This window comes from Muscardinus avellanarius (assembly GCF_963383645.1).
Source record: "Muscardinus avellanarius genome assembly, chromosome: X".
Taxonomy (NCBI): Eukaryota; Metazoa; Chordata; class Mammalia; order Rodentia; family Gliridae; genus Muscardinus; species Muscardinus avellanarius.
The window spans coordinates 74,596,305-74,618,277 of record NC_137792.1 but is presented as its reverse complement, the minus strand read 5'-3'; the positions used below and the strand labels follow the sequence as shown (position 1 = coordinate 74,618,277).

Here is a 21,973-nt window from a genome sequence, read left to right as displayed (position 1 = left end):
ATTCCACCTCCAACCTACACCCCCAGTCCTTTTATATTTTTTATTTTTAATATTTACTGGTGCACTATAGTTTCACATCAAAATGTGGATCATGGATCATATTGACAATGACATATATTCACACAGTACTTGGTGCCCTTCCTCTCTCTGCTGCTTCCCCTTTTCCCTCCCTTCCAATACTGAGTGTCCAGGTTAACTATGCTATATTCACACTTATACACATATTCAAATGTAGCTTTTCCATTAATTAACCTCAGCCTTCTTCCTCCCCTACCCCTCCTTCCTGGCTTTGCTGATGTTTCCCCTCCATTTTCTGGAGACCCTCTGGTATCCCTCATACTCCCTAGCTTGAGTATATTAGAGAAAACATATGTCCCTTTACTTTCTGTGCTTGGCTAATTTCATAATGTTCTCCAGGTCTTTCTATCTTCTTGCGAATGACGATTTTGTTCTTTTTTTATTGCTGAGTAGAATTCCATTGTGTGTATTTCTCATAATTTTGCAATCCATTTATCTGTTGACGGAGACCTAGGTTGGTTCAATATTTTGGCTTTTGCGAATTGTGCAGCTATGAACATGGATATGCATATGTTAATGTGGTTCTCTAGAATTAACAAGTGGGATGGCATCAAACTAAAATCTGCTCATCAAAGGAAACCACCAAGAATCTAAAGAGAAAGCCTATAGAATGGGAGAAGATCTTTACCAGCTACTACTCTGATAGAGGGCTAATATCCAGAATATACAAAAAGCTCTAAAGACTCTACACTATCAAAATGAACAATCCAATTAAGAAATGTGCAAACTTAATTGAATAGACACTTAACAAAATAAAAGATAGAAATGGCCAACAGACACATGAAAAACTGTTCAGCATCATTAGCCTCCAGGGAGATGCAAATCAAAACTACACTGAGATTGCATCTAACCCCAATCAGAGTGGCAAGCATAAAGAAGTCAAATAACAACAATGCTGGTGAGAATGTGGGGAAAGAGGGACTCTTTTACACTGCTGGTGGGAGTGCAAACTAGTTCAGCCACTTTGGAGATCAGTGTGGAGATACCTTAGAAAACTAGGAATGGATCCATCAGATGATCCAGCTCTACCACTACTGCATATCTTTCCAAAGAGATTGAATCAGAGAACTACAGTAATATATTTTTTTAATTTTGAAACAGCGACTTCCTAAGTTGCTGAATGTCTTGCTAAATTGCTGAGGCTGGCTTTAGAGCTGTGATCCTCCTATCTCAGCCTCCCAACCTCCCAAGTACCCATGACCAGGTAAAAAGGTAAAAGAGATTTCTGTAATGTAAGGACTATGAGAATAAAGAAGCTATTTAGTTCATTTTTTCTCCATTAAGATATATATATATATATATATATATATATATATATATATATATTGGTGGTACTAGGGGTGGAACCCAGAAGCTTTCTACCTCCGGGCTACACTCCCAGACCTATTTTTTTATATTTTATTTGGAAACAGGGTCTCACAATCTGTGCCACCATGCCCGGCTCCATTAAGTTATATTTTAAAATAGCTCATCTACATGATTGCTTCATCTCTTCGAGGTTTGAGGTTTTATTACACATTATCTTATAAGTATGTTGAACTTAACATTAAGATCAATAAACAAAATAAAATTCTCAAGTAGAATGTTATACCTTCCAGGAGGTCTTGTAGAGAAACTGTGAATAAGTCAAGAATAAAATTTTGGTTGATTAACACAGTCTGGTGTCATTACTATCTTTACATCTTTTCAGCTACCATTCAGTTCCATTTACACACCCCTGACAATTCATTTCTACTTGCCTCCCTCCTTTCCTTGTTCTCTAACTGTCCTGTTCCTTAGTAACAAGGTAGAACTAATCACTATTGAAATTGATGATGGGCCGGGTGTGGTGGTGCACGCTTGTAATCCCCGCGCTTGGGAGGCAGAGACAGGAGGATCACGCAGGTTTGAAGCCAGCCGTGTGCACTGGCTTAGGAGACCCTGTTTCCAAATAAAAATGTAAAAATAGGTCTGGGAGTGTAGCCCGGAGGTAGAAGGGCTTCCAGGAACCCCAGTACCAACAAACAAAAACAAAAACAAAAAGAAATTGATGATGGGTCATAGGAGGAACTCTAGAGGAATAAGGAGATTCTACAGATGAGCAAATAAGGCAACCAAACTGGGGTTATAGGAGGGGAAGAGGGAAAATCTCTAATACACATGATGCACTTTAACAACATATTGATATCAATCACTAAGCCAAACATGAGGAGGGAGGGGGAGGGAATGCAGTGGGAACTGAGTAAGGGCTAATTGGGTGATGTGTGCATGTATGTCTCCATCATCTTTCATCCTATTAAGATGTACAAATACAATGCACCCAAAAAAAATTTAAAAAAGAAAAGTCAATGAGCCGGGTGTGGTGGTGCACACTTGTAATCCCAGCATTCAGGAGGCTGAGACTGGAGGATCACAGTTCATGGAAAGCCTCAGCTACTTAGTGAGGCCCTCTGAAACTTAATGAAACCCCGTCTCAAAATAAAGAATGAAAAAAAAAATTACAGCAGGGTGTGTATCTTGGAGGTAGAATGCCCCTGGATTCCATCCCCAGACCCACAAAAAAAATAAAAAATAAAAAAGGAAAGAAAAGTTAAGAAGCAGGACAGCATACAAAATATTACATTATTTATAGTAACAAATATTTTTACATATATAAAACAATAGTTATTTAAATATTCTAGTAGAATAACAATACCTTTTATTTTCTTAATGTTTTAGTTTTTCTTGGACACACACATATATATAGAGAGAGAGACATATATTGTTTTTACCAAAAAAAAAAATACCAAACTTGAAAAAAAGTGGCTAGATTAAAAAAAATGTAGGACACTCATATTGTTAAATATATCTCATAAATAACAAGGAATGAACATAATAATCTCTCAAATCTCAAAATAATTGCCCTGAATTAAAGAAGCCAAACAAAAAAAGTAGGTACAGTATGATTCCATTTACAAAAACAATTCTAGAAAATGCAAAATAATAGTGACAAAAATTAAATTAGTGGTTGCCTGGAAAAAGATACAGAATAAGGAAGGACAGTAGGAAGTATAGAAGTAAGGATGAAAATCACTTAAGTGATAAAATTGTTCATTGCATTGGTGGTCATGATGGTCTGATGAGTGCATTCATACATGAAAACCTATCAAAACTTCAAAAATGTGTGGTTTATGGTATGTCCATGCTACTACACACACACACACACACACACACACACACACACACACACACACTACAGAACACAGTTCTGCTTCATCTTTCATGTCTTATTTCAAAAATCATTTCTGAGGACATCATTAAATAATTATAAAAGTTATCAAAAAGAAATTTTAAAATTTACAGTAAATGGTCACTGGTTTTGAGGAATCGTGAGTAAAATTTTTAATTATTTTCTTGATGAATTATTTTAATTTTTAAAACATTTCTTAGTGACTTTCAAGACTCTTCATAGCAGTGGAACTCTATTCAAATAAGAGAGTCATCCTTGTTATTTGTTTTTCTCTCAGGTCTCAATACCTTGGAATCTACCACGCCTTGATGTTAGAACACTATTTCTAAATTTATTACACTACATAAAAATGTTTAGTCTTACACAATATTCTCCAACCTTATCAGACCCAACATCTTATAAGTATTTTATAACTCCCCTGTACTATCCAAAACTAAACAAATATATACCATAACATGTGTCTATATATGGCATATATATTTGTTGTGTATATATTTGTTGTGTGTGTTTATATATGACATATGTGTACATGTATATATACATAAATATAATAATTTTAACTAAAAACAAAATTGATGAAAACAAAAGGAAGACCATAGATATGTTTTAATTGAGTGTATTTTCCATCACTCTTTATTAAAATAACATCTCATTTCCTTGCCTACATGCATGCAAAAAGAAAGAGCAATAAATAACTTCTTTCACAGTAAATTTGATCACCAACCTAGCCTGTTAGCTTTTATCTTTCACAACATAGTTAAGAATAGAGAAATTATAAATCAGATATCATAGTACCCTCATATGTACATTTCTGGCTTTAAAATTGGCCTAACTCATGAATTTCCTGGATTTGGAATTCTTCAAAGTCCTCTATTAATTATAAAACCATATGTTCCTTTGTGAGGATCTGTGGTACCACCTTGTTCCTGAGGCTGTAGGAGGGTAATACTCCCATAGATATATATTGTAGAAATTGAAGTCTTTAACATATAACTACTTTTTACTGGGTTCCACCCAAATAACGAGGACTGAAATATTTTCTCAGTATTGTTTAAGTAGAAAATAATACAATCACAGTCTACTAAATCAAAAACTGTCATTAGAATCCAATTCCATATGCAAATCCATATGATCACCATTGTTCAGTATTGAAGAGCCTGCCTTTCATTTATCACGATTATAAGAAATATATAATGAAGATGGCAAATACACTCCTCACCCTGTCAGAATGTCAGGGAAGAAAGGGAAGGCTCAAAGGTCTGTTCAGAAAGAAGAGTGAGGCTCCTGGGATGAGGCTGCACCTGGATTTTTCATAAGCCAGGTGCCCCAGATGAGACAGTTCTCCAATAGCAATGAAGAGTGACTAGGAAAAATGGCCTACAACAGAGTTCCTTATTATTTTTTTAACCTAAGATGCTATCCTAGAACAGGCCCCAAAATAGTCATAGAGTTCTCATTTTTAAGCTAAGAAGTAATTACATGGTTTTAGCAAAGTCCTGTCTTCAGCAGTTGGTGCATTGAAAGAAACATCCTCATCTTCTTCATCTAGCTGGAGACTACCAGAAGACAAGCGGATTCTGGCCATGGGCGACTTTATTCCTCTCCCATACAGAGCATAGTAGTCTGATTTAAGAATCTCAGATTCTGAATCACTGGATTCGCTAGCTACATACTTTTCCACTGTGCCCTGATCTATTAGAGCTGCTGGTAACTCCTGTTCTGCAAACATACAGGTAAATAGGTCTGCTTTACGACTCAGAGCAGGACAAGGCCCTAAAGGTCTAAATTCTGACCCAAAAGGAAAGCGGATGGTTTTCATGTCTGATTGGCTTTGGGACCGTTTGGGGGTTTGCTCTTGAATGTTACATGCAAAAACATTTTCTAAATTTGGTTCTTCCTCTTCTGAATCTACACTGATGTTGTTCCTCTTGCTTGTCCTGGCCATGGCTTCTTGGTGTTCTTGAAGGTCTTGCTGAAAGTTCTTAATTCTCATATCCCTTGGACTTCTTTTGGCTGGCTTTATTGCAGAGGGCTCTATATAGCTGTCTGGTCTCGCTCTTTCCTCTGACATGACTGCAGAGTGTCTGGAAGCCTGGGGTGGCTTGTCCACATAAAAAAAGACTTGGGGAGGAATAATATCAACCTGCTGGCTAGAAAAAGGTGTATAGGGCACATCTGTGTAAGTTAGCTGCTTTGCTGGATTAACTTTGCTTGTGAGGCTGGTAGATGTGCCAATGTGGTTGTCAGCAAACCGAGAACTGATTTGGAAAGAGCTTAGAGGACTCCTCTCCTCAAAGAAGTCTCTGGGGTCAGGGTTAGGGTCAGTGTTAAAGACAGGGTCTGAATAAATAAAAGGGAAAGAGGAAGTGCTCTGGGACTGGTGTAACAATATGGAATTGGCCTCCGGTTTGGAACGCTCCAGCTCAGCTGCAAATGTCACCTCCACTGCAGAGTTCCTCCTCCTGTTGTCCAGCACAGGCTCAGAAGCATGTACTCCATTCACATTGCAGTAGTACCCGCCACCATATCCTAATCTCAAGTCATCCACCTTGAAAGAAGGAATGCATTGGTGAAAAAAAAAACATGTATTTGGGATATGGGCAGGTTTCTAAAATTGTCTCAATTTTTGAAAGGTAGCTTTTCACAAAGTCATTTCAATCTGCATTCTATCCAGGATTGATAAATGTATATTGGAAGTGTCGTAACTTGTATAATATCCCAAATCATATGTTAAAAAGTATGTGTGATGAGTCTTTCTCAGTGACCTCCCATTTCTAGCCTCCAGGATTACTATGTATTTCCAGTAGTTTGGTATAGTACTTATACCAATGAACCAGGAATACTGCCGTGTCCTAGTTCTGCCTTCGACTTATTGTACAATCTTAAGCAGGTCTTTTGACCTCCCTGCTCCAGCCTTCTCCCTATTTTTAGTAAATCAGTGGGCAGAAAGGCTATGGATGGCATGAGAGTTTTGTGTACTAGAGGGTAACCTTTATCTTTAAACCTCTGATGCCTTTTGGATAAAAAACTGTGACTTGAATGAAGGCATGAAATTTTAGGAGACCTATAATTAGTATTTTAGAAAGATCCAAAGAAAAATTACTAACAAGGTTTATATGATAGAACTTGAAGCCTTTACCTCACAGTTCCAAGGAACAGCTTCTACTGAGATTACACAATTAAGCAGTAAAATACTTTAAAACATTATCACCAGACAGTACACCTTCCTCTAAATCTTACAATTTACATAAATTAAAGAAACAGAACTTCTAGCTTTAAACATGCAAAGCCATAGCAATTAATTTGAATACACATTTTCAAAATGTTAACAACACATGTTGCAATGTAAAAATGTACCACACCTTTGAGTCTATATGGTACACACCAGTGTGGTGGTTTACTAAATCTTCTACTGGCAAGAAAGGTTGAGCAGACAGACCTCCCAAGGAAGCTGACCTAGTTGAACAGATAACCCTTATACACACTGAGAAATTCTAGCAGAATCAATCTTTAGCATTTGAAATTTGGATTAACTACACTTATCTAAAAAAGAAAGAATATTTAAAACCCTTACGTGTTTTGACACATCAGAGAGTATGTCTGGTGATGACCTGCACTGTCGTTCATGGTACTGAGACAGGTAATGTTTCCTGAAATTCCCAAACAGAGCAGTCATTGACGTAGCCATTGTGAACATACCAGGATACATATAAATCTCCAAATTCAACTTAAAATCAGCCAGAGAAACCAAAGCATATACCTTTCAAATGGCAAACTCTTCAATCTCCCTTTTTTCCCATATTCCAAAAGTTGTCTTTGGGTTCTTCCACTATTATAAAAGATGAAATAAAAATCATTCATTCTATTCATAAATTAATGGGCTACTAAACCTTAAAGGTCTCATTTATCATTGAAACCAGAAGCATCTGAATAAACAAAATATGTCATGAACCTTTAACTATCACATTAATGGTAATATTCACTTATTCAACAATCAGAAAGAAAAACCTCAATTACATAGAACCCAAAACTTTAAAAAAACAGCTAACTGAATTATTTTATATACTACATTTTAAAATATATATATCAACCTTTTTATTTTATTTTATTTATTCATTTTTGGTGGTACTAGGGTTCCTGGAGACCCTTCTACCTCCGGGCTACACTCCCAGGCCCATTTTTACACTTTTTTATTTAGAAATAGGGTCTCTTAAGCCAGCACGGCTGGCTTCGAACCTGAGCTATCCTCCTGTCTCTGCCTCCCAAGCACGGGGATTACAAGCGTGCACCACCACGCCTGGTTATATCAACCTTTTTACTTCAAAGAATTGTACATAAGTTATTTCAATGGCATTTATTTTATGTACTTGTATTGATGCATTGTAGTAGCACATCATAATGTAATTCAGAATGATAGGGACATATATGCAGTATGTATCTGGTTTCCTAGTCCATGGTAGAAAAAAAAAGAGCTAACTAAACAAAAGAAGAGGATTTTCGAGACATAACACTAGCAAAGAAATTCAGCTGCATGCTGGAAGAAATACAAGAGCCAAAAGAGAAATCTCAGGAATCACAAAACCCCCAAAGTCTAGGGCATTTATCACCAAAGTGCAAGGCCTGGTATGCCTCCCCCACACTTAGACCATCTCTACACCAGAGCTGCCTGTAGAGGATAATAAGTGATGTATATAATAACTCAGGTCATTAAGAAAAGGTCTAAATATGCTCAATATTATCTGTTTCCTGAGGGAGAGATTTGCAGAACACTCTCTGGAAAGATTCCATCCAAAATATGTTTTATTAAACATCTCAGTTCTTCCACTATTTGAAAACTCCCTTATGTGGTAGCATTCAATTAGAATTTTTATGTTAGGTAAGTTTTTTGAAAGCTGCTTCCAGTGAGTTCTTATCTGGTGTATTCAAGTAAAAACAAGATCTTAAGTAGACCTTGTTCCCATTCTTCCAGAGTGTGGTTTGTAGGAAGGAGCATCTAGGGCAATATTGCTTAAACTTATCCCATATTCCTTCCATAGATTTCTCCCTTTTTATTTTGCCTGTCCCTCAACAAAAAGACCTTGTCAAGCTCTCCTTTCAATGGCTTGCTTATAAGTTTCATGTGAAGGAAACAACAGGTTTTTTAAATACTGTGTGTGTGTGTGTGTGTGTGTGTGTGTGTTGCCATACTGGGCATTGAATCCAGGGGTGGCATTCAACCTCTGAGCTACATCCCCAGCCTTATTTTTTGTTTATTGAAATGGTATTCATAAGTTACTGACAGTCTCAGTATGTTACTGAAGCTGTCCTGGAACATGAAATCTTTCTTTCTCAGCCTCCCAAGTACTAGAATTACAAGTGTATATCTCCCATGTTAGCGTTTTCCTATAACAGTATTTTCCATGTTATAGTTTTGCTATGCACAGTATTGGATTACCTATAGCGGAAACTGGAACCCTTGCTGCAAAGCAGAGTTTTGGGTTTTGATTTGGGTTCTTCTGAAAGCCTGAAGAAAGCATGGTACTCCACACAAGTCTTCCAGAAAGCCTTGCATGCATCTCTGCTGGCCATGGTGAACTCCAAGGTATCCTTGCACAGAACCTGCATAAATTAATTTCCATCAAGCAAAACATCCTTCAAGAATATCAAAGGCCATCCAAACCCAATATAAATATTAGTGTTGACTTTCCAGGGCTCCATGCAGCTTCTGATTTTCCACCATGCTCCCTGTTCTCTTCACACCTACTCAAAACAATTGATTGGCAATCTTCAAAGTAGCACACAGGGCCTCTACTCACAAACAGAACCTTCTCCTACAAGACAGCCTTGCACTGCACACTCTGCTCCCCTTAAACACTTTTGTAACCCTTCTCTTACAAGCCAGCCTTGCACTGCACACTCTGCTCCCTTTAAACACTTTTGTAACCCTTCTCTTCTCTGCCAGAAACTTTTTTTATGAAGTTGTAAATTAGGTTAAAATGAACATCAAAAGGGTATCCTTTCAAGGTGACAAGAAGTTATAAATGACAAAGAGGAAAGGAGAAGGAGGAGGAGATTTCCTTAAAGATGGAAGGGTTTATAGGATGATTACATGTTTACGAGTCATTTTTAATGGCCCAGTTAGAAACACTTCTTCTATGTGCTGTCTTGTTCTGTGATGTTCTGCATTGCTATTTTGGTATACTTTAATATGTTCTGGAGAAGCTTGGCCTTCCAGATCTAAAGTTGAAGGCTTTTCCCATCCCATCTACCTCACAAGCCCAAGGCTAGATGGCATGCTCACCCTCTATTTGCCGCAGCCCCACCAACCTACTGCACTGAATCCCCCGCCTCACGCCTTAGTCCTTTCCAGGTTCTTGCATGCAGCTCCTGGGGCTCTCCATGAGATTCAAACCAGATCCAGTCCCTTGAACTGCTCAAATGAACCTTTTAATATAATACCAAGATCCAGAGAATGAAGCCCAAATTGGATCTTCTGTAGATAAAAACTTAATTGATACACATTTCTTTTCTTTTATTGTCCTAAAAGAGCATCCTCTCTAGCACCTTGATCTCACCCTATACAATGAAAATTTGCCCAGAAATTGTTTATTTTGATTCCATGCATACCCACTTCCCATATTCTGCTTAGCTTTGGCATATAGTAGGTGCTCAATAAATTTTTCCCAAGGAAACTGGATGAATATAATGCCAAGAGCATCAAATAATTATTTTCATAGTCTTAGATTGGGTCACCCTCATTTGACTCATCAAGTCCTTCAGAAATGATTTTCACAGAGACTTAACTTCCAGCCCAGATGCTCCACTTTCCTATTACTTCATACATTCTAAACTAAAAATCAAATTTCTTAGTGTATTTCCCTTAGTAAAAGTGTGGCTAAGGCTCTGGTTGTTTATACAGAGTCAAGAGAAGGGGCATATCATGCCTCAGGGCCTGTCAACTTTCACCACTCAGAATCAAACTATTTGCAGAAACAATCAAAATTCCAAGTGAACAGAAAGTAAAAGAATTTATTAGAAATCTACTTACCAAGATATTGGCATGGAGTTTGATGAGAAAATGCTTCCTTTTGAAACTTAGCTTGCGAATTTTAGCCCAGTTGAAAGTATTGATCTTTGTATTTCCCTACAATTATACATGTGGCTGAATTTTAGCATTTTAGCATGAGTTGACTTGTAACATTGCAAATATGATAAAAAAAAAACTTCACAAACAGGACTATCTTATTTTTACTTTTGTTGGTGCATGACAGTTATATATCATAAAAAGACTCAAAGTAATACATGCATACACAAAAACATCACTTAGTGAATTTCCCTCCATATCACTCCCCACTCTCCCCTCCTCCCTCCATGTACATGTTAGTGATATTGGTAGTAAAACCTTCATATATGGATATAGCATTACTTGAACAGTTCCCTTCCTCAAACCACATTTGTCCTCTCTTTGTGTGCTGTCTCTCTCTCTCTCTCTTTCTCTCTCCCTTCCCTTCCCTTCCCTTCCCTTCCCTTCCCTTCCCTTCCCTTCTCTTCTCTTCTCTTCTCTTCTTTCTCTCTCTCTCTCTCTCTCTCTCTCTCTCTCTCTCTCTCTGTCTTTCTTTCTCTCTCCTCTTCCCATACTTTCCACTATTCTACTGGTCTTTCTCATTTAGCTGAAGTTCCTTTTATTCATTATTTTCTCTCTAGCTCCCACATATGAGAGAAAACATGATTCTTGAATTTCTGTGATTGGCTGATCTTATTTAGCATAATATTTTCTAGGTCCATCCATTTTCCTGCAAATGATATAAGTAAAATTCCATTGCGTGCATATACCACATTTGCTTTATCCATTCATCTGTTGAGGGACACCTAGGTTAGTTCAATAATTTGTCTATTGTGAATCGTGCTGTTATAAACATATACCACAATAGTATTTTGACTTTAATTCTTTTGGAAAAATACAAAGAAGTGGTATAGCTAGGTTATATGGTGGTTCCATTCCTCATGTTTTTTTTTGTGTGTGTGTGTGTGTGTGTTACTTGGTATTGAACCCAGGGGCATTATATCGAGATACAACTATAGCCCAATTACATTTTCCTTTGAAACAGTATCTCACTAGGTTGCTGAAAGTCTCACTAGGCTATATGCCATTGTACCCTACTTGAGTTGGGTTTCTAACCTGGGGGGAAAAGCCCTGGGAATAGAATGAACCAGTAAACAGCAACGGTTACTGGAAGGATTGGGCACTAATTTGCTACCATTTGGCACCGGGCACCTCCAATGAGGATAATCATGAACAAGAGCATCTCAGCCAGCATGGTAGTGCACACCTAAAATCCCAATACTTGTGAGGCTGAGACAGGAGGCTTGCAGGTTCATGGTCAGACTCAGCAACTTAGTGAGACCCCATTTAAAAAATTTTAAAAAGCTAGGTGTGTAAGTCAGAGGTAGAATGTCCTTGGGCTCATCTCCAGTACCAAAAAAGAGCACCCCACATTTTGGACCCCCTCAAGGTGTCTATGGAGAATCTGGACAATACTGCAGTCTAAGATTTTTAGACTAGAAGTTCCAAAGAGCCTCTAGACATTTTGCATACCATGCTATCCTAGACTAAAGGGTAAATGCCTCAGAATCTACATAACATGTGCTAACTTCACATGTCAGCAAAGTACATCAAGGGGAAAGGGCTTACCCCCAATATTCTCAGCTGTTACTTTCTTTTCTAGTTGGTTTTAAGAGTGATATTGGAAACATCCATGAGAGAGTCAAGATAACCACCTCCCACCATCCTCCAACTGAAGAGCTACAAAGGAGAGGATCACTACCCGTAACACCAGCACTCCCATGTGTGCGACAGCCAGGTGGATTTGCATCCCTTCTCCATCACTGGCAGGGTGAGGCCTGATGCCATACATCTCCAGCTTCCTCGCTATGTCCAGTAGCAGAACATCAGATTCAGCTGGACTCCTGCCACTGAAAGGGGAAAGCATTTATGAGCCTAATAAATGCAGCAAGAATGACACTTCCACCCTGAGAACTCTATCAGGGACTCAGCATTTTCTTGAGCCTGAAGCTTCTTAAGCCTGAAGGGCTTACTTTGAAAGTCTGCCCTGGCTTTGTGTCCTACAATGGGGAAACAGGTGCTAGTCCAAGTACTTACATGTGCTTCTGATGAAAGTGCATGATCTTGCTCTCTAAACAGTCTTGGTTTGGCAAGTACCGGGTTTGTGCCAGATGTTTCCTAACTGTTTCTTCATGGAAGTCTCCCAGTTCTGCTGCATTAGAGAAAAAGTGATATTTTGACATTACCATTGAGGAGTTAGTAATGGAGCACCAGGGAAACCTTTTGATCTCTCCAAAACAGCACTTTATTTTCAGCCAGGATAGTTCCATTACTTGTTCCTCATGATATGTGTATATTTGCATTTCTACTAACATTTTTTTCCAATCAGAAGTAGTGTGTTGCTGGCTCAGTACAGGTAAATTACAGCAAAAAAGGTTCCCGAAGTTACAGTTGTATGTTTTGTTAGGGCTTTCTTCTCCCACATTCTTTTTATAATCTCTCCTACTTCCAATCATCCTCTGTTGTAGGTTGGATTTTGTTTCTCCCTTATTGAATTCCTAACCCCCAGTACCACCAAATATGAGTGTATTTGGAGACAGGGCATTTGAAGTGATAATTAAGTTAAAATTGAGGGCATTAGCAGTCTCCTAATCCAATCTGATTAGTGTTCATATTAAAATAGAAAGTGTGGACACACTGAGAGATGCTAGAGATATGAAAAACCAGAAAAAGGAGCATATGAACACACAGAAAGAAGGAAGCCATCTTCAACCCAAGGAGAGAGGCCTCAGAAGAAACCAAATATGCCAAGGCTTAGTCTTGGACTCTGGCCTCCAGAAGGATGAGAAAATAAATTTCCTTTCATTTAAATCATACAGTCTCTTATATTTTTCTATAACAGCCATAGTAAACTAATATACCCCACAAACAACACTCCACTCTGATCATACATTATCAAGAAAAGGGAATAAACATGTTAACTCTAATGTAAGCCAGTCACAGTCAATTCATCATGCTGTACACTGGGAATCCTAAGAAACTCACAAAAAACTAATGGAACTAAGCAATTAGTTCAGCAAGATAGTAAGATAAAAGATCCATATACAAAATATAAATATATTTGTATAGACTAGCAATAAACAACCCAAAATGAAATTAAGAAAAGTTTCATTTACAATAACATCAAAAAGGAATGAAATACTGAGGAATAAATTAAACAAAAGAAGTATAAGATTTGTACCCTGAATGCTATAAAACATTGCTGAGAGAAATTTTTAAAAAGATCTACATATATGGAAAGATATTTCTTATTCATAGACTAAAATATTCAATGTTATTAAGAAGGAAATATTTTCCAAAACTGATCTCCAAATTTAGTGCAATTTCCATCAAATTCTAGCAGGCTTTTTTGTAAAAGTTGACAATCTAAAAATTTACGTGGAAATGAGGAGGACACAGAATAATCAAAATGATTTTGAAAAGGAAAAATGAAATTGGAGAATGGACACTTCCCTATTTCGTGTGTGTGTGTGTGTGTGTGTGTGTGTGTGTGTGTGTGTTACTGTGGGTTGCACTCGGGGGCATTCTACCTCTGAGTTACATACTCAGGCCTATTTTAGTTTTTATTTTTGGAATAAGGTCTCACTAAGTTATGGAGGGCCTTGCTAAGTTGCTGAGGCTGATCTTGAACCCGTAATTCTCCCACCTCAGACTTCCAAGTACAGGGATTACAAGCATTTGCCGCCATGCTGGGCTACACTTCCCTATTTCAAAGCATAGGACACAGCTAGAGCAATCAAGACAGGGAAGTGATGGCAAAAGAACAGACATGGAGATCAGTAGAATGTTTCAGAGTCCAGAAATAAACTCTAGGAGCAATTAGTTTTAACAGAGATGCCAAGACAATTTAATGAAAAAAAATAATAGTATTTTCAAAGAATGTTTTCTATCTATTTTTTTGTTTGTTTGTTTGCTTGTTTGTTTTGGTACTGGAGGTTGAACCCATGGCATTCTGCCTCTGAGCTACAACCCCAGCCCTTTTCATTCTTTATTTTAAAACATAGTCTCACTAAGTAGCTGAGGCTGGCTTCAAATCTATGATCCTCTTGTCTCAGCATCCCAACTACTGGGATTACAGGCATACACCACTACACTTGGTGTCAACGAATGGAGCAAATGGACATCCTCATGCAAAATATACACCACACAAGCATATGAAAAAACTATTCAGAATAGACCACAGACCCAAATCTAAGAGGAAATCTTATAAAAAAAACCTTAAAGAAAACTTAGAATAAAAATATTTGTGACTTTAAGTTAGAAAAAGAGTTCTTAGATAAAATGCAAAAATATGATCCTCTAAAATATTTAGTGCCAGACATGATGGGAGATTCTTGTAATTTCAACACTTGGGAGGCTAAAATGAGAGGATGACAGGTTTGAGGACAGCCTTTAGCAACATAGAGAGACTTTCAGCAACCTAGCAAGACGAAGGAAGGAAGGAAGGAAGGAAGGAAGGAAGGAAGGAAGGGAGGAAGGTTGATTTAGAAACGGGAATTCCATAAAAAATTTAAAATGCTGTACTTCAAAATACACCAGTGAAAATTTAGAAGACCTTGATACAAATTAAATCAAATCTTGCTACAAATCAAAAACTTTACAAATTAAAAATCTTTGGTGACCTTGCTACAAATTAAAAGACAAGGCACAAAGTAGGAGAGAAATTTGCAAATTATGTATCTTTTAAAATTTAATTGTAAGATAGGCAAAGATTCAAATAGAATTTTTACCACTGAAAATATAGGAATGAACACATAAAAAGTGTTGAGAGCTGGTCGTGGTGGCACATGCTTGTAATCTCAGCATTTGGGAGGCTGAGACAGGAGGATCATGGTTCACAGACAGCCTCAGCTAATTATTGAGGCCATTTGCAACTCACTGAGACCCTGTTCCAAAATAGTTTAAAAAATTAGGGCTGTGGGTATAACTCTGAGGTAGAATGCCCCTGGGTTCCATCCCCAGTACCTCAAAGAAAAAAAAAAGAAAAGAAAAATTGTTCAATATCATCAGTCATTAGAGAAATGCTAATTAAATTGCAATGATTTACCTCTTCTTGCCCACTATAATGGCTATAATCAAAGATAATACCAAATGCTAAAGAAATTTGGAAACTTCATACATATATTGTGTTGCTGTATTAATTTGGAAAACAGTTTGGCAATTTCTTAAAACGTTCAATATAAGTTTATCACAACACCCAGCAATTATACTTTTAGGAATCTACCCAAGAGAAATGAAAACATGTATCCATATAAGGACTGGTATTTCAATGTTTATACTATTATTCTCTCTGTGTGTGTGTGTGTGTGTGTGTGTGTGTGTGTGTGTGTGTGTGTTTATGTGTCTGTGTATTGCTGGGGATTGAGCCCAGGAGCATTCTACATCCAAGCTACACTCCCAGTCCTATTTTATTTTTTATTTTGAAACAGGGTCAAAATAGAAACTGGAATTTCATAAAAAATTAAAATGTTGTATTTCAAAATACATCAGTAAAATTTAGATGATCTTGCTACAAATTAAAAAAACAAAGCACAGAGAGAGAGAAATTTACAAATTACATAGCTCATAAATCAGAATTTATAAGAATCTTTTAAAATTCAATTGTAAGGTAGCTCATTTTAAGAATGGCAAAGATTCAAATAGACATTTTACCACAGAAAACATAGGAATAAGCATGTAAAATGTGTTCAACATCACCAGTTATTAGAGAAATACTAAAATTCCCAATCCTTCTATCTCAACCTCTCAAGTACTTGAATTACAAGTGTGCGTCACCATGTCCAGTTTATAGCATTATTCTTAACAGATAAACTGGAAACAGCCCAAATGCCCGTGACCGAGTGAATATGTGAGCAAAATGTATTATACTCATAAAATTAAATACTATTCAAGCAAAGAGAAGGAAAACCTGAAACTTGTATGAAGTTCAAAAACATTATGTTGAGTGAAAAAAGCCAGATGAAAACCATCATATATATTATTATACCATTTACATTAAATGTATAGAAAAGGCAAATGTATAGAAGCATAGAGGAAGTAAGTCAGTGGTTGCCTGGAGCTGAGCATGTGAACAGAATGTGTTTGCAAATGGGCCTGAGAGATCACTATTGATATTATGCAAATGTTCAGAAAAGGGACTGTGATAATGATGGCACAACACTGTAATGTTACTAAAAATCATTGAATTCTGTGTGTGTGTGTGTGTGTGTGTGTGTGTGTGTGTGTGTGTGTGTGTGTTTACACGTGCTACTGGGGACTGAGCCCAGGGACAATCTACTTCTGAACTATAGCTCCAGCACTTTTTTAATTTTTTGTTTTGTCTTGCTAGGTGCTGACAAAACAGCCATCATTCCCAGCTGAGTTATATATTTTAGCTGGGTAAATTTTAACCATGTATGGAACCCATATCTGTAATCCCAGTACTTGGGAGGCTGAGAAAGTAGGATTACAGTGTTGCAGCCAGCCTGGCCAGCCTCAGCAATTTAGTGAGGCCCTCCTCAACTTAGTGAGTGAGACCGTGCTTCAAAATAAAGAATAAAAATAGGGCTGAGGATGTAGCTCAGAGGTAAAATGCACCTGGATTCAATTCCCAGCATAAAAAACAAATGAATGAATGAATGAATGAATGAATGGGTAGGTAAATTTTATGATATGTAACACATGCTTCAGTAGAGCTAGTTTTTAAAATGCATCACATAGCCAGGCATAGTGGCTTGCACTTATAACCCCAGGGCTGGAAAGGCTGAGAAAGGAGAATCGCAGCTTTGAGGCCAGCTCCAGCAACTTAGTGCAACTTTATTTCAAAATTAAATAAATAAAAAGAAATGGGGGTGTAGCTCAGAGGTAGAATGCCCTTGGGTTCAATCCCCACTACCAAAACAAAACAAAACAAAAATATACCAGTCTTTCAGGCTCTGAAATTATTAAGCACAAGATCTCATTTTGGCCCTTAGTACATTCAAGAACACATAAGATGGTGCTCATTTTCTCTCCTTACAAGACTACAACGATATAGGAAGAGAATTATGGCATAGAAATGAGTAAATATCTACAGTAAAGGAAAGTGACAAATATCATGAATCCTTTTACTGTTACAATGCTGGTCCAAACTACCAGCATCCCTCCTTTCTGCAATGGTCTCTGATCTGATATCCCCATTTCTCCATTCCCTACACAGGTCTCTTTACCACAGAGGCCAACATAATTCTGTTAGAACCCCATTCAGATTATTTCATTCCTCTCCCTGAACTGCTTCAGTGTCTTCATTCCATTTAGAGTCAGGAACTATGTCTCTGATATGCTTGGAAGGCCATCTAAGATTCCTCTCTCCCTTTCATATTCAGCTCCAGCCAGTTCCAAGAGGATTTGTGATGTTTCTGGCATGCCCACAGGCCTCTTGCACAGGATATTTTCTTCCCCTGGAATGCTCTTCCACCATATATTTCTGCATGTCTTGTTCTTTCACCCCCTCCAAGTCTCTGTCACCTTCACAGTAACTGTAGGGTTACCCGCCACCTTATTAAAATATTCAGTAGCCACCCTCGGAACCTCTCATCTCCCTTCCATGTTTTACTTTTCTCCATTTCTCTTATGACCTTCAAATACTCTTCATATAATTCTTCTTTGGGTCATTGATTGAATCTTCTCCACTGTCAAAATGGAGAGCTCTGTAAACACAAATTCTTATGAATTTGTATTATAGGCCTTGTTCCCAGTGCTTATAATACCATCTGGCACTTGGTAGATTCAATAAGAAAAAATAAATTGTTCTTTGAATGAATGACAAAGAAGTATTGTTAAGGGAGTTCATAAGAGGGAGGCTTCAAGTCAGGAGTGGTTACACATATTTGTAATCTCTGTACTTGGCAGGCTGACAGGAGTATCACAGGTTCAAGGCCAGCCTCAGCAACTTAGTGAGGCCCTCTGCAATTATGGAGACTCTGTTTCCAAATAAATAAATAGGGCTGGAGTGTAGCTCAGAGGTAGAATGTTCCTCGGTTCAATCTCCAGTACCAAAAAGAAGAAGGGGGAGGGAAAGGAGGAGGAGGAGAAGTCAGAGGAGGAGGCTTTATTTGAAATGTACAACTTATATTTGTGAGGGAACATCAAACTAAAATAGAAATATGTGTAAGAGAGAATTAAGCAGATGAAGTCAGAGGGCAGAGCTTCTTAAATGCATAGAATATATTAAACAGATACATAAACAACCTGGTTGTGTTCTGCACCACACCTTAGAGTCTACTGAACCTGATGAAAATTCACCATGAATGGAAACCTAACCTTTTAAAAATTTAGCCGCGCACCCCCATGGAATGAGCTTCTACTGAGACAAGAACTTCTAGAAAAGCTGAGTGCTTCTGTATGCTATGCCTGAGACAGCCACTAAGGAATGCCTAAATTCACAAAGCAGATGTGTTAAGAATGAATTGGGCTCTCCCAAAAGAAGCCATCCAATAACCCCAATACCCTGACCACTAATCAAACTGAAGAAAGATGTTTTCCACAGTGTTTTCTCTATCTGCTCAACCCTTTAAGTATAATGCTGGTTACTGGTTAGTGACTTTGGCATTCAAGACCCTTCAAAATAATGCTTCACTTTCAGTTCCCTCTTCTAAGTAGATACCATGCTTGAGAATACTGGGCCATTCTGCATCCTCGAGCTGCTCCTTGTACCACAACTGTTTTTTTATGCTATTTTGTTTTTGTATTTGTTTTTTTTTTTTTTCTGTAATTATCTATCCAATTCTTCTGCATCTTTTTTAAGGCCCAGCACAAAAGCCACCTCTTCCATCAGCCTTTCCTGATTACTGTGGCTTTTGTCACTCACTACATTTCTAAGATCCTGGGGCCCTCTTTTCCTGAGGGGGCCAAGAGTCACTTGATAAACATTGATTCAAACTCTGTCCCTATCCAAGTACTTCATTTTGGAGCTCCCAGCGAAATCAGAAATCTACCATTTATGGACTGGAAGGAAGGTAAGGTACAGAGGTCAAAACTGAATGTATGAGACAAAAAACTGAAATTATGATCCTGCAGGATTAGTAAGGAACAGTGTATTCTTGGGAGGCCTCAAAAAAGAAAAGAAAGTCCAGCTGGCCTTAAAAGAAGAGATGTTATCTCCAGCTGCCTAGACCCTAGGGCTAAGGGAACAGTGTTGCCCCCTGTCAGGCAAGCCCCATAGTTCCCAAGACCTCCTTCCTCCCAACTTTGTCATTCAGCCTAGTCCAACAGCTTCACTTCTAGGATATGGGGACAGTAATTGATGCCGGAGGCCTTTTTCCCTTTTAGACTCTTTCCACCTGCTGTACTCTGTGTTTTGTTCTCCTGGAATCATGATAAAGCACAACAAAGAAATTATATTCAACATGACAGTGTGCTCCAGAGACAGACCCTTTGGCAAGCAGAGGGAGCCAGGGCCTGCCTGGCAAAAGCCATGCCCAGATTTGTCCAAACGAGTTCCTAGACAGTAAGCCTAGGGGCGATAGGAGGGGAAGATTGGACTGAGGGAGAGAAAAATCAGCATTTACTTAAATCTATAGAGCTGAACTATAAGAATTTAGCCTTGTCACTACTAAAGACAAGAAAAATCAAGCTCAGAGAGGGAGGTTTGTCCTACAACAGTTAGGAGAGAGAATTTGAAGTCTCAATGGCTGCAATGACAAAGCCTCTTTCCACTGGGCCATGCTGTTTCTCTAATATTGTATCCAGGTTTTCTCTCCACTTTTTCTTTTGTACAGTGGATTAAAACCAGCAGCATTTAACCTCCAAGCTATACTTCCAGCCCCCTTTTAATATATATATATATATATATATATATATATATATATATATATATATATACATACATACACATATACATACACATACATACATACAGGATCTCCTTAAGTTGCTGAGGTCCTGCTATGTCACTGAGGCTGGCCTCAAATTTGAAATCCTTCTGTCTCAGCCTCCTGAGTTCTGGAATTACAGTCGTGAACCACTATGCCTGATGCTTTCTTTCCTCTTAAACCTTGACATGGCAATAGACACATTGGGAAGCTCAATTCCCTTACTTGGTTCTCTACTTGGCTGACAGTCCCAAAGCAGACATTTGGTACTTACATTGTACAATGTGAGACACCATCAGCGTGGCACAGTTGTCACTGCATGGAAGCCTTCCTTGTGCCAAGTCTTTCTTTATTTGAAGAGTAAAAAGATACCTGCAAAGGAGTTGGGGAAAATCTCCTGAGAAAGAAGCATGAATAAGAAAGAAGCATTTCCCTTATTCAAGATCCAAGATGATTCAAGAAACAAGAGGCACCCCCAGTAGACAGATGTCATTCAAGTATGGTGAGTAAGGCTTTGCTTCAGCTTCAAAACAGCCCCAGCCACAACTCGGCTCATCCAGCACTTTGGCAGGTTTCATGGCCATTAGGAATTGCCCTGGCCAAATCTCCCTGCCAACTTGAGTAAGGTGGTCACCAATCATTCTCTGGAAGTTTCTGCCAAGTAGCAAAACCACACCCTGATCTAGGGAGAAAAGAAGACCCAGCAATAGGGAGAATGTCCAGGAGGCCAGCAAAGTACTATAACACATGCTGCCATGTTTTGTCTGGCATCACAACCTAGGAGCAAGAGTGATCTCCCCATTTTACAATAATGAACATAGAGAGGAGTTTGGAGATGTGTGTGACATGTGTGTGTCACCAAAAGATATTAAAACTGTGGCTAGAACTTGGATCTGCTAAAACTCAGTTCTAAAACTCAGGAGCTGGGCTAACTCCTTTCCAAATAAATGTGTTTCAGAAATCAAGGACTTGAGGCCAGACTTCTGCCCATGTTATTCCCTTTGCCTAAACTATCTCTTTCACCAGAGTCCAGTCCAGCACTTTACATGGAATAGGTGTGTAACTCATGTTTACTGACTGGAATGAAGTTATGTTGCTCACTGAAGCCTCAATGGGGATCCATATTGTAGGTTATCACCCAGGGCTTTGCCACACACACATCATTTGCCCCACATCTTTAAGAACTTATCAAATGAGAGACAGATTTTGGGAAAAATGTGCATTGCAAAGATTCCACCACTGACTGTGTTCTTTCATGCTCCAAAGTTTGTACTAATATTTTATTTTAGGCATTAAAACATTTTTGAGTACGGGCACTTCCCTATATAAAATGTAATTATCTCTTTTTTTGTACTGGGATTGAACCTAGGGCTTCATACATTCTAGATGCATGCTCTACCACTGACCTAAATCTCAATTCCTCTATATTTTAAGATAGGGTATCACTAAATTGCCCAGTCTGGTTTCAAACTTGCAATCCTCCTGTCTCAGCCTTTCAGAATAGCTACAAGTATGGGAATCCACTATCCTGTCTGGTCAAAATGTGATTTTCTAAATGAAGTTCTAAGTGTACTTTTTTGTCATCTAATTAAGGCTTGAAGGTAACAAGGTGAATAAAAATTAACTGCAAGTGATAAATGAAAATCCAGATTGAAAAGACTTAGCAGGTGATTATTCAATTTGCATAAGCATTAATCATAATAACCCTCTGAATTGTGAGCTCCCTGAATGCATTAGAAATTATTCAATTAGAAA

At 38.1% G+C, this 21,973-nt stretch overlaps 1 protein-coding gene across 2 annotated transcripts in view; it reads right to left on the bottom strand.

Annotated features, from left to right (window-relative positions):
• Positions 1–4,745: 4,745 nt before the first annotated feature.
• Positions 4,746–21,973, bottom strand: part of FRMD7 (FERM domain containing 7) — a gene marked incomplete at both ends in the record, with an annotated part of 49,387 nt that continues 32,159 nt past the window's right edge. For both annotated transcript variants that reach the window (XM_080718490.1, XM_080718489.1), the window contains 8 exons: positions 4,746–5,834; positions 6,861–6,936; positions 7,047–7,115; positions 8,721–8,884; positions 10,314–10,409; positions 12,091–12,238; positions 12,426–12,540; positions 20,493–20,590. In XM_080718490.1, coding sequence (XP_080574616.1) covers positions 4,746–5,834; positions 6,861–6,936; positions 7,047–7,115; positions 8,721–8,884; positions 10,314–10,409; positions 12,091–12,238; positions 12,426–12,540; positions 20,493–20,590 — 1,855 coding nt within the window. The remainder of the gene's footprint in view (positions 5,835–6,860; positions 6,937–7,046; positions 7,116–8,720; positions 8,885–10,313; positions 10,410–12,090; positions 12,239–12,425; positions 12,541–20,492; positions 20,591–21,973) is intronic.